The sequence below is a fragment of the Bufo gargarizans genome, chromosome 2 (assembly GCF_014858855.1).
Source record: "Bufo gargarizans isolate SCDJY-AF-19 chromosome 2, ASM1485885v1, whole genome shotgun sequence".
NCBI classification, from domain to species: domain Eukaryota; kingdom Metazoa; phylum Chordata; class Amphibia; order Anura; family Bufonidae; genus Bufo; species Bufo gargarizans.
Window position 1 is genome coordinate 200,000,139 of NC_058081.1, and position 12,766 is coordinate 200,012,904.

Sequence of the window (12,766 nt, forward strand, 5' to 3'; positions counted from 1 at the left end):
ATGTACATCAGTTTCCATATGTTTTTGAAACCGATTTAGTTTCTTTAAAAAGTTGATTACCTGCCGGAAATAAAAAGCCCCCTTCCATCTGCTGTATATCCTGTCCTACAATCTGCGTGTTAGTAAACTAGAGGCTTTCAAATCATGTAAAAAATGATAAGAATAGAACAGCAGGAAATATATTGTTGCTACAATGAGATTGAGCCAACTTCCTACTGTATCTCTGTGGTTTGTATTGTCACTCTAAGGCCTCTTTCACACGAGCGTGACTGATTAGGTCCGGATGCGTTCAGTGAAACTTGCACCATTTTGCAAGCAAGTTCATTCAGTTTTGTCTGCGATTGCGTTCAGTTGTTCAGTTTTTTCTGCGCGGGTGCAATGCGTTTTGATGCGTTTTTCATGCGCGTGATAAAAAACTGAAGGTTTACATACAACATCTCCTAGCAACAATCAGTGAGAAACGCATCGCACCTGCACTTGCTTGCAGATGCAATGCGTTTTTCACGCAGCCCCATTCACATCTATGGGGCCAGGGCTGCGTGAAAAACGCAGAATATAGAACATGCTGCTATTTTCACGCAACGCAGAACTGATGCGTGAAAAACAACGCTCATGTACACAGACCCATTGAAATGAATGGGTCAGGATTCAATGCGGGTGCTATGCGTTCACATCACGCATTGCACCCGCGCGGAAAACTCACTCGTGTGAAAGGGGCCTAAGGCCTCATGCACACGACCGTATTTTGTTTCCGTGCCCGTTCCATTTTTTTTGCGGATATGATGCGGACCCATTAATTTCAATGGGTCCGCAAAAAATGCGGACAGCACATCGTGTGCTGTCCGCATCAGTATGTCTGTTCCGTTGCTCAGCAAAAAAAATAGTGCATGTCCTATTTGCGGACCGCAAAACACATACGGTCGTGTGCATGTAGCCTAAGGCTTCTTTTACATCTGCATTATTAGATCTTGATCTCTGGACAGGGGCGGACTGGCCATAGACCCTACAGGGAAATTTCCTGGTGAGCTGATACCCAAGGGGCCACTTGAACCCTCTTCATGGCTGTTAGCTGGGTACGTAATGATCTGATGGTCGCACAAATAATTAATGCTAGGAGCATCAGGTACTTATGAACCTGGGCAACGGCCACAGGGGCCCTCCTGAACTAAACTGTGTCAACGTCCTCAGGATAGTGATACAGTTGAATACTGTGACAATATTTTGTGCTGCACAGTGCCACTTGCTTCGGCTGGGCGGCATTTTGTGCTGCCCTACAATATTGCAGGCCCTGCTTACTTCTGTTGTCCCTGCCTACTTGTTTTGGCCCTGCCTACTTCTGTTGCCCCACCTTCTGTCAATATGGACCTGCCTACAACTTAGGGACACTAAGTTTTTTCCAGGGTCACTTTAAGTTCCCAGTCCACCCATGTGACTATAATAGGATTTGGCAGAGATCCAGATGCTTCTCAGCAAATATACAGGGATTTGATCTGACAAAAACCATTGTGTGCAGCAATGAAAAAACAAAAAAGGCAACAAAACTAAACTGGGTGTCATGGATGAATTACTTAAAGGCTGTGTACACCTTTGGAGGCATTTTTTTATATTATTGCATTGTACTGATTTTGAGCTAAATTTATTTTTAAGTTGGTGTTTATTACAAATATGGAACCCTTTTTTCTGTACAGGGCTGAGATGCACTAATAGAGGGATCTGAATTTTCTCTCTGCTCCATCAGACAGCTACCTGACAGGCTCCTTATCTCTGTTTTATGACATCATAAACATTCATTATAGCTCAGTTCTTATCTTACTAATAAGAATGTGGCTGAAATAAGTGTTTATGACCTCTTACGGTCCCTTTACATGGGACGATGTAAAAGCAGATTGTTGGAAAGGAAGCGTTCTTTCCCAACAATCTACTGATCGCTAGTGGAGGAGACCGGTGCATTTACATGCAGTGATCTCCAATTCCTCCAGAGTAAGGGGAAGAGTGATCGCTAAGGCTACTTTCACACTAGCGTTCGTCGGTCCGCTCGTGAGCTCCGTTTGAAGGAGCTCACGAGCGGACCCGAACGCCTCCGTCCAGCCCTGATGCAGTCTGAATGGAGCAGATCCGCTCAGACTGCATCAGTCTGGCGGTGTTCAGCCTCCGCTCCGCTCACCTCCGCACGGCCAGGTGGACAGCTGAACGCTGCTTGCAGCGTTCAGCTGTCCGCCTGGCCTTGCGGAGGCGAGCGGATCCGTTCAGACTTACAATGTAAGTCAATGGGAACGGATCCGCTTGAAGATGACACCATATGGCTCAATCTTCAAGCGGATCCGTCCCCCATTGACTTTACATTGAAAGTCTGAACGGATCCGCTCAGGCTACTTTCGCACTTAGAAATTTTTCTAAGTTATTAATGCAGACGGATCCGTACTGAACGGAGCCTCCGTCTGCATTAATATGATCGGATCCGTTCAGAACGGATCCGATCAAGCGCTAGTGTGAAAGTAGCCTAATGCCATCGTTCTTCCCCATACTGTCTCATTGTTTCCTGGCAGCAGATTGTGTTTACACAGCACGATCTGCATTAGGAAACGATTTTTTTGTGCTGCAAAAACAATCCAATTACCTGATGACCGAGCATTTTGCTTGTTCATCGGGTAATCAGCGGTGCATTTACACCGCCAAATACTATGAACGCTCGTTACCAATGATCTGTTCAATTCTCGGCCTCTGTAAAAGACCCTTTAGTAAATTAGAGATAAGGTTTATTAGATGACCGGACAAAGTGAAAGTAAAAAGTACGACTCACACAACTAGACAGTTAACCCTTTGTGACAGAACGGCTCAATATTTTTAACCACTTCAACCCCCCTAGCTGAAACACCCTTAATGACCAGGCCACTTTTTACACTTCTGCACTACACTACTTTCACCGTTTATTGCTCGGTCATGCAACTTACCACCCAAATGAATTTTACCTCCTTTTCTTCTCACTAATAGAGCTTTCATTTGGTGGTATTTCATTGCTGCTGACATTTTTACTTTTTTTGTTATTAATCGAAATTTAACGATTTTTTTGCAAAAAAATGAAATTTTTCACTTTCAGTTGTAAAATTTTGCAAAAAAAACGACATCTATATATAAATTTTTCACTAAATTTATTGTTCTACATGTCTTTGATAAAAAAAACATGTTTGGGTAAAAAAAAATGGTTTGGGTAAAAGTTATAGCGTTTACAAACTATGGCACAAAAATGTGAATTTCCGCTTTTTGAAGCAGCTCTGACTTTCTGAGCACCTGTCATGTTTCCCGAGGTTCTACAATGCCCAGACAGTACAAACACCCCACAAATGACCCCATTTCGGAAAGTAGACACCCTAAGGTATTCACTGATGGGCATAGTGAGTTCATAGAACTTTTTATTTTTTGTCACAAGTTAGCGGAAAATGATGATTTATTTTTATTTATTTATTTTTCCTACAAAGTCTCATATTCCACTAACTTGTGACAAAAAATAAAAACTTCCATGAACTCACTATGCCCATCATAAAATACCTTGGGGTGTCTTCTTTCCAAAATGGGGTCACTTGTGGGGTAGTTATACTGCCATGGCATTCTAGGGGCCCTAATGTGTGGTAAGTAGTTTGAAATCAAAATCTGTAAAAGACCGGTGAAATCCGAAAGGTGCTCTTTGGAATGTGGGCCCCTTTGCCCACCTAGGCTGCAAAACAGGCCCTGCTTCTTTGTTACATAATAACCTAGTTGGTGTTGGACACAACAATAAAATAATAATTTTTTCTAACTTATCATTATCTGAGTGTGCCGTGGATTTATATAGATGCAAAACAGTGTCACACATCTGGTATCGCCGTACTCAGGAGAAGTTGGGGAATGTGTTTTGGGGTGTCATTTTACATATACCCATGCTGGGTGAGAGAAATATCTTGGCAAAAGACCACTTTTCCCATTTTTTTATACAAAGTTGGCATTTGACCAAGATATTTATCTCACCCAGCATTGGTATATGTAAAATGACACCCCAAAACACATTGCCCAACTTCTCCTGAGTATGTCGATACCAGATGTGTGACACTTTTTTGCAGCCTAGGTGGGCAAAGGGGCACACATTCCAAAGAGCACCTTTAGGATTTCACCGGCCATTTTTTACAGATTTTGATTTCAAACTACTTTGCACACATTAGGGCCCCTAAATTGCCAGGGCAGTATAACTACCCCACAAGTGACCCCATTTTGGAAAGAAGACACCCCAAGGTATTCCGTTAGGGGCATGGCAAGTTCCTAGAATTTTTTATTTTTTGTCACAAGTTAGTGGAATATGAGACTTTGTAAGAAAAAAAAAAAATCATAATTTTCAGCTAACTTGTGACAAATACAAAATTCTAGGAACTCGCCATGCCCCTCACGGAATACCTTGGGGTGTCTTCTTTCCAAAATGGGGTCACTTGTGGGGTAGTTATACTGCCCTGGCAATTTAGGGGCCCTAATGTGTGGTAAGTAGTTTGAAATCAAAATGTGTAAAAAATGACCTGTGAAATCCTAAAGGTGCTCTTTGGAATGTGTGCCCCTTTGCCCACCTAGGCTGCAAATAAGTGTCACACATCTGGTATCGCCGTACTCAGGAGAAGTTGGGGAATGTGTTTTGGGGTGTCATTTTACATATACCCATGCTGGGTGAGAGAAATATCTTGGCAAAAGATACCTTTTCCCATTTTTTTTATACAAAGTTGGCATTTGACCAAGATATTTCTCTCACCCAGCATGGGTATATGTAAAATGACACCCCAAAACACATTCCCCAACTTCTCCTGAGTACGGCGATACCACATGTGTGACACTTTTTTGCAGCCTAGATGCGCAAAGCGGCCCAAATTCCTTTTAGGAGGGCATTTTTAGACATTTGGATCCCAGACTTCTTCTCACGCTTTCGGGCCCCTAAAATGCCAGGGCAGTATAAATACCCCACATGTGACCCCATTTTGGAAAGAAGACACCCCAAGGTATTCAATGAGGGGTATGGCGAGTTCATAGAATTTTTTTTTTTTGGCACAAGTTAGCGGAAATTGATTTTTTTTAAATTTTCTCACAAAGTCTCCCTTTCCGCTAACTTGGGACAAAAAATAAAAACTTCCATGAACTCAATATGCCCCTCACGGAATACCTTGGGGTGTCTTCTTTCCGAAATGGGGTCACATGTGGGGTATTTATACTGCCCTGGCATTTTAGGGGCCCTAAAGCGTGAGAAGAAGTCTGGAATATAAATGTCTAAATAATTTTACGCATTTGGATTCCATGAGGGATATGGTGAGTTCATGTGAGATTTTATTTTTTGACACAAGTTAGTGGAATATGAGACTTTGTAAGAAAAAAATAAAAATAAATTTCCGCTAACTTGGGCCAAAAAATGTCTGAATAGAGCCTTACAGGGGGGTGATCAATGACAGGGGGGTGATCACCCATATAGACTCCCTGATCACCCCCCTGTCATTGATCACCCCCCTGTAAGGCTCCATTCAGACGTCCGTATGCGTTTTGCGGATCCGATCCATGTATCCGTGGATCCGCAAAAATCATACGGACGTCTGAATGGAGCCTTACGGGGGGGTGATCACTGACAGGGGGGTGATCAGGGAGTCCATATAGGTGATCACCCCCCTGTCATTGATCACCCCCCTGTAAGGCTCCATTCAGACGTCCGTATGCGTTTTGCGGATCCGATCCATGTATCCGTGGATCCGCAAAAATCATACGGACGTCTGAATGGAGCGTTACAGGGGGGTGATCAATGACAGGGGGGTGATCAGGGAGTCCATATGGGTGATCACCCCCCTGTCATTGATCACCCCCCTGTAAGGCTCCATTCAGACGTCCGTATGCGTTTTGCGGATCCGATCCATGTATCCGTGGATCCGTAAAAATCATACGGACGTCTGAATGGAGCCTTACAGGGGGCTGATCAATGACAGGGGGGTGATCAGGGAGTCTATATGGGGTGATCAGGGGTTCATAAGGGGTTAATAAGTGACAGGGGGGGTGTAGTGTAGTGGTGTTTGGTGCTACTTTACTGAGCTACCTGTGTCCTCTGGTGGTCGATCCAAACAAAAGGGACCACCAGAGGACCAGGTAGCAGGTATATTAGACGCTGTTATCAAAACAGTGTCTAATATACCTGTTAGGGGTTAAAAAAATCGCATCTCCAGCCTGCCAGCGAACGATCGCCGCTGGCAGGCTGGAGATCCACTCGCTTACCTTCCGTTCCTGTGAACGTGCGCGCGTTCACAGGAAATCTCGGCTATCGCGAAATGACGCACAGATGCGTCCAGGAGGAATGAATCAACCACCTTCCGGACGCATCCGTGCGTTAGGCGGTCGGGAGGTGGTTAATAAAGACCAATCGAAAAAGTGATTTTTAGCCCAAAATTAGTAAAATGCAGTCATAACAAAAATTGCCTCTGAAGGTGTACATAGCCTTTAAGGCAAACACTGGCAATTCACAACTGGTTACAAAGTTTGGCATATCTTTTAAAGGTGGTTTCCAGAATATTCCTTTAACAGAAAACTTAATTTCATTGCTGTCAATGCCTAGATGTATATACTGTATGTTTTTTTTTTTTTTTTTGTTGTGTAGAATGGCAACATCAAGAATATATGAAGGTGCATCAGTTTCTATTGCACTCCCTGTAAATTATTTGCACACATTGGGCCTCATTTGTCAAAACTGTCCAACACAGAAATCTGCTTTGTTGCCCACAGCAATCAATCATAGTGCTGCATTTATTCTTCCGGAGTGATTTTAATGATGAACACTAACTCTCATTGGTTGCTACAGACACCAAGGTCATTTTGATGGTTCATGCAAATGAGAGAGGATTATAGCTGTAGGACAACAGCTTCTCAGCAGAAGCGGACAGGCTGTCAGCATTGTACGTACCTGCATCTTGAGCTGCTTCTTTACAATGTTTCACTTTGCTCTGGGTCTGAAATATAAAATAAGATTTTTGTTATTCAGATCATTTATTTAGTTTTTTTTTAGTTATTTTATGTAGAACGAAAATGTTACAATAACAGATCTTGGCTCAATATCCTTGTGCCCACTAGAGAGAATCATTCTGAGGCCCACCCTCTGTGTATATATAGGACATATGCACATTACTTTTAAGTACTTTTTTTTGTCATTGCACATTCAGGACGTATTATCAATAACGTTTAACAGGATATCTGGTAGTTTTTGGTTCCAAGGTGAGCTCTAAATTATCTTCTGCTAGACCTTAGTGGCCCTGTTTTATGAGTTGCTCAATATTGCCCAGTATTCAGGATCTTCTAGTGCTCTGGTGAGCCAGTCCAACTCTGGTAGTGGTCCACAACCAGTATAAGACTAGATATAATACCAGTAAAATACAGTATCTACAGAAATTTGCAATTTCATAATTTCTTATATCTACATGTTAAAAATGTTTCCCCTTGACATTTTTATTAAATGAATGTGACTCTTGAGCACCTGTCAAATATTTTATGTTACTCATAAAATACGGTAGATAAGATTAGGGACCTCTGCTATAGTGCATTCTGAGCATCATTTATTTACATATTTTACTTTACAGACATTAGCATCACTAACAACCTAAGTTCCCTATCAGTATGTCTTTGGAGTGTGGGAGGAAACCTAAGTACCAGAAGGAAACCCACACAAACACGGGGAGAACATACAAACTCCATGCAGATTTTATTTTATATATTTATTTTAAGCACTGACATATTCCGCAGTGCTTTACAGACATTATCATCACTGGATGTCAGATTCAAACCTAGCCACTATGCTGCCCATATATGTAATCAATGTATACCGTATTGCCAGAGGCATAACCTGAAACTCACAGGCAACAGTGAAAACTTTTAACAGATCTCTACCTACAGTACCTTTATAATACAGTTTTTTTCTTATGGGCTCCCTTATGGACCTGAGCCTGGGTGCTGTACCCCCTACAACTATGTCCCTGTGTACTGAGTACATTTCAAGAGGACAACAGAAATGCCCATAGCTTTAGCTGTATATAGAGATGAGCGAATTTCTCAAAAATTTGATTCAGCCGGTTCGCAGAATTGAAAAAAAAAAATTGGTTCGATCAGAATTTATTTGTGGCGAATCGTGTAAAAAAAATGGCTATTTCCTGGCTGAAGAGAGCCTTTATAGTGGTGCAGAACACTATTCCTTGCAGTAACACACATAGGGAGTCTGCTGTGGTAGTGAAATAATACTGTGAGTCACTATGAGATGCAGATGACAGGCGTCGCTCTTACAATCACTGCACACTTCACTTATTTGAGCAGTTACAGGGTCAAAACTGACCAAATAACTCAAGTGTGAACTCAGCCTTACAGGTCAATGTTAGCGCCAAGAAGAAGCGCACTCCTTTTACACCATTGTCAGCTGATTCCACATAGATGTCTACAGAACCTGTTCTATTAAACGCTTATACAAGTAGAGCCCCCCCCGACAGAGTGGAGTGGGTGTCAGTAGTAAGTTTGTGTTGACGTCACTGATTAGTTTGCCCTTCCTCTGATCCGTCAGAACAATAACCCCCAACAAACAGATCCTGTCTGTGGAGCATCCACCTTTACTCGGTCAGTAATCCATCAGTATTGCTAAAGCCCAAAAAAAACAGGAGTGGATTCAAAACAGATGATATCTGAATGTAATATTTGCATGTCTTGTGTGTTCTATACCCACTCCTGATTTTTAGTCTGGAGGTGGCAGCAGCAGCATCAGGAGGAGGCCACAGAGTGGCACAATGACAAGGCGTGGAGGTGACGCAGCAGCAGCATCAGGAGGAGGCCACAAAGTGGCACCATGACAATGTGGTGGTGGCAGCAGCAGCATCAGGAGGCCACAGAGTGGCAAGGTGACATAGTGTTGAGGTAGCAGCAGCATGAGGAGGCCACAGAGTGGTGAGGTGACATAGTGTTTAGGTAGCAGCAGCATCAGGAGGCCACAGAGTGGCAAGGTGACATAGTGTGGAGGTGGCAGCAGAATCAGGAGACCACAGAGTGGCAAGGTGAGATAGTGTGGAGGTGGCAGCAGCATCAGGAGACCATAGAGTGGCAAAGTTACATAGTGTGGAGGTGGCAGCAGCATCAGTAGACCACTGAGTGGCAAGGTGACATAGTGTGGAGGTGGAAGCAGCCTTAGGAGACCACAGAGTGGCAAGGTGACATAGTGTGGAGTGGCAGCAGCATCAGGAGACCACAGAGTGACCCGGTGACAGAGTGGGGAGGTGGGTGGAAAAGCCAGTACCAGCTGAAGATAGTGGGTGAAAGAAGGAGCACTTGGCATCAGATGTGTGGCATCAGGCGGCTGGCAGCATCAGAATAGTAGCTGAGGCAGGTAGACAGAAGAAACTGGTCTCTTTTGTCAAGGTTTGGGTGAGGCGGCATGGATGATCTAATTAGAAGCTTCAGGCATTGGTGGGGGGAAATCCTGGCTGATCCACGCCTGCTTCACCTTGACAAAGGTCAGTCACATCACATTTTGGGTGGACAGGTGAGTTGTTCTTGGGGTAACTATGGCCCCTGCTGAACTAAACACCCGCTCTGATGCCACACTACTAGCCGGGCAGGACAGCTTTTCCAAGGCAAATTCTGCAAGTTGTGGCCACAAATCCAGTTTGGCTGCCCAGTAGTCCAGCGGATCTTCAATGTGGGGTGGAAGGGTGCTGTCCAAGTATGCCACCACCTGCTGGTTCAGGTCCTGCTGCTGGTGAGTAGTTTCTTCACTAGGGGAGTGAAAAAAGCTGCTCATCAGCGACTCTAGACTCAAGTTGCTGCTGATGGAGCTGGAACTGCTCCTACTCCCCCACCCTGCCACAGCAGCCATGGCAGAAGAATGTGAGCGCAAAGGGTCCCTCCAGTCAGACCTGCGAGAGGATGGACGAGAGCAGATAGGCAGCGGCCAACTGACTACATAGGATATCTTTATAGTAGTTCAATTTGTCCTCCCTCTCAGTGGGTATAAAAAAGGCCCCCCATTTTGGACCGGTAGTGGGGGTCCAACAAGGTGGAGAGACAGAAGTCATCCCTCTGCCAAATGGTGACAATTCGGCTGTCACTACGCAAGCAAGTGAGCATGCATCGGGCCATTTGTGCAAGTTTGTCGGAGAGACTCCCTGCCTCCATCTCCACTGCATACTGAAACGGTGTGTCTGGGTCCTCTGCGCCCTGTAGCTCCTCTGGCTGCTCCTGCTCCTCCTCTCCTGTCACCTGTATAGAGAAAGCACCCATTTCGCTACACATTGCTTGTGATCCAATGTACTCCTCCAGTTCAGTCCCCCACAGGGCTCATGTGGCCGTAGGATCTAGGTGCCACATCTCCAGTCCCCTGACCAGCCAGATTTACCAGCATGTGTTCCAGGACATTAAGCAGTGGAATGACTTTGTTCATTTTGTAGTCCTGGCGACTGACAAATAACGTGGCCTCCTTAAAGGGCCTGAGCAAATGGCAGGTGAGCTGCCACTGGCTGACATCGAAGTTACACAGGGGAGCACTCCTGCCCGTTTCAATCATCAAGAAATAGTTTATGGCCTTTACCTGTTCGTATAGTCGGTCCAACATATGGAGGGAGGAAACGTCGCATATCAGCCTATGTTGAGGGATGCCGTTCTGCCGCTGTAGCTCAAGGAGTGTGCTTTGCGGTGTACGAGTGGCTGAAGTGCATGCAAAGTTTCCTGGCCATTTTTTGGATGTCTTGCAGATGGATGGAATAACCTCTTGACAACCATATTGAACACGAGTGCCATGCAGGGCGCATGGCTCAGGGCTCCTCAAAGCAGCGCCGACACCATGTTCTTCCCGTTGTCAGTCACCAAGGTTCCGATTTTGAGTTGTCGGAGAAAGCCAGGATTTGATTTCTTGACTAAGGACACAGAGCAGTTCCACCCCTGTGTGACTCTGTTTGCCCAGGCAAACAGAGTGATACCACCATGCCCTGAACATATGGTATGCTGGAGGGGCACTGTGAATTGTCTCTGCAGTGGAGGCCGAGGACATGGTGGAGGATGAGGAGGCAGAGGCGGACATTGTCGCAGGACCAACAGCGTGAGAACGTGGAGGCAGAAGAGGCATCACCTGGCCAAGTTGCTGGTATGACTGTGCAGGAACCACATTCACCCAGTGGGCCATAAAGGACATGTATTGTCCCTGACCGTAGTTACAGCTCCGTGCACTTTGGCAGACACCAACAGGCTTAGGAACTGGCCCACCTTCTGTTCTACATATTTGTGCAGGACAGGTACTGCCTTTTTCGCTAAGAAATTACGACTTGGGACTTCTTACCTTTGCTCGGCACAAGCCATCAGTTCTCTGAAAGGTGCAGAGTTCACCACTTGGAAAGGGAGGGACTGCAGTACCAGCAACTTGGCCAGGAGCACATTCAGCTTCTGCGCCGTTGGATAAGTGCACGCATACTGTTATCTCTTGGCAATTGCTTCGGTGATCGATTGCTGACGGAATGACTGACGAGGAGTAGGAGGAGGAGCAAGAGCTTCAACAGCAGCAGATAATGGAAAGGACAGACAGCTCCCTGCGGCTGAGGTGGTGGATCCTTGACTGCCTGAAATCAGGTGAGTGCCACTGGTGATGCAACAGTTGCTGTGGCAGGCTGGACCACCACATCAGAGCCACGGTTCTCCCAGGCCACTTTATGGTGATGCTGCATATGTTGATGCAGGTCCATGGTATCAACATTGGAACCCTGGCCACGCTTCACCTTCTGCCCACAGATTCTACAAATGGCCATGTTCACCTCCTCCGGCAGCTTAACAAAAAACTGCCACGCTGCCGAGTAGGTGTTTACCCCCAACACTCCGCACTGACTGTCCTACCACCGCTGCTTCCGTGAACCCCTGAACCACTACTTTCCAGGTAGGTAGGCTCCTGCCAAGGGTGGTATACCCCAGGCACGTTTGGCTCCCGACCTCCCACTGCTGCCACCCTGCTGACAGCCGGCCACGCTAGCAACTTGCTGGCTCCGCCGGTGCCTCACAGGCAAGATGCCACCCTCTCTCCCAATGATGATAAAGCCCCTAATTCACCTGGCTCCCAAGTGCGATCAGGTACATCATCATCGAGTGCTGTCTGCACGTCACTGTTGTCCTCCTCAACGGTCTCTGGGTCAGGAGCCTGACCGCTTGCAACACCAGCTTCCACGCCACTCTCATCACTACTTGTCCCTTGTTAATCTTAATGCCCAGGGGGTGCAGATGATGCAGCAACATGTGGATAAAGTGAGGCTGATTTAAATAGTGCGCCTAATTATATTCCACACATTCCGGCGCTGCTACTTACATTCGGTGGAATGCCTACTTCCGGCCAATGGAACGCAAACAACTTCCGGTCACATGACATAGTCTCTGACATGTGGACCGGAAGTAAGGTTATATGCGGACGAGTGGAACGCAAGCGAAATCCAGCATGCACTCCACTTAATGCCCAGCATACAGACAGCTAACGTAGGAAGTAAGAAGCGCTAAAAAGGTGGCGCTAGTGTGACAGGAATGTAGCCAATATCCATGTTATAAGGGAAAATAATAAAATCTACACAACACCGATCCCAAACCCGAACTTCTGTGAAGAAGTCCGGGTTCGGGTCTGGGTACCAAACATGCCGAATTTTCTCACGTGATAAAATTGCGTATTTTCCCGCAACTTACCCGCATCCTATCCGGCCCTCACATTCTTTTAAACATGTTAATGATTATTATACTT

At 45.5% G+C, this 12,766-nt stretch overlaps 1 protein-coding gene across 1 annotated transcript in view; it reads right to left on the bottom strand.

The window, feature by feature from the left end:
* PSTPIP1 (proline-serine-threonine phosphatase interacting protein 1) overlaps window positions 1-12,766 on the bottom strand; it is a 118,798-nt gene that overhangs the window by 40,015 nt on the left and 66,017 nt on the right. The window contains exon 8 of the mRNA XM_044283396.1: window positions 6,941-6,986. Within this exon, the coding sequence (XP_044139331.1) occupies window positions 6,941-6,986 (46 nt within the window). The remainder of the gene's footprint in view (window positions 1-6,940; window positions 6,987-12,766) is intronic.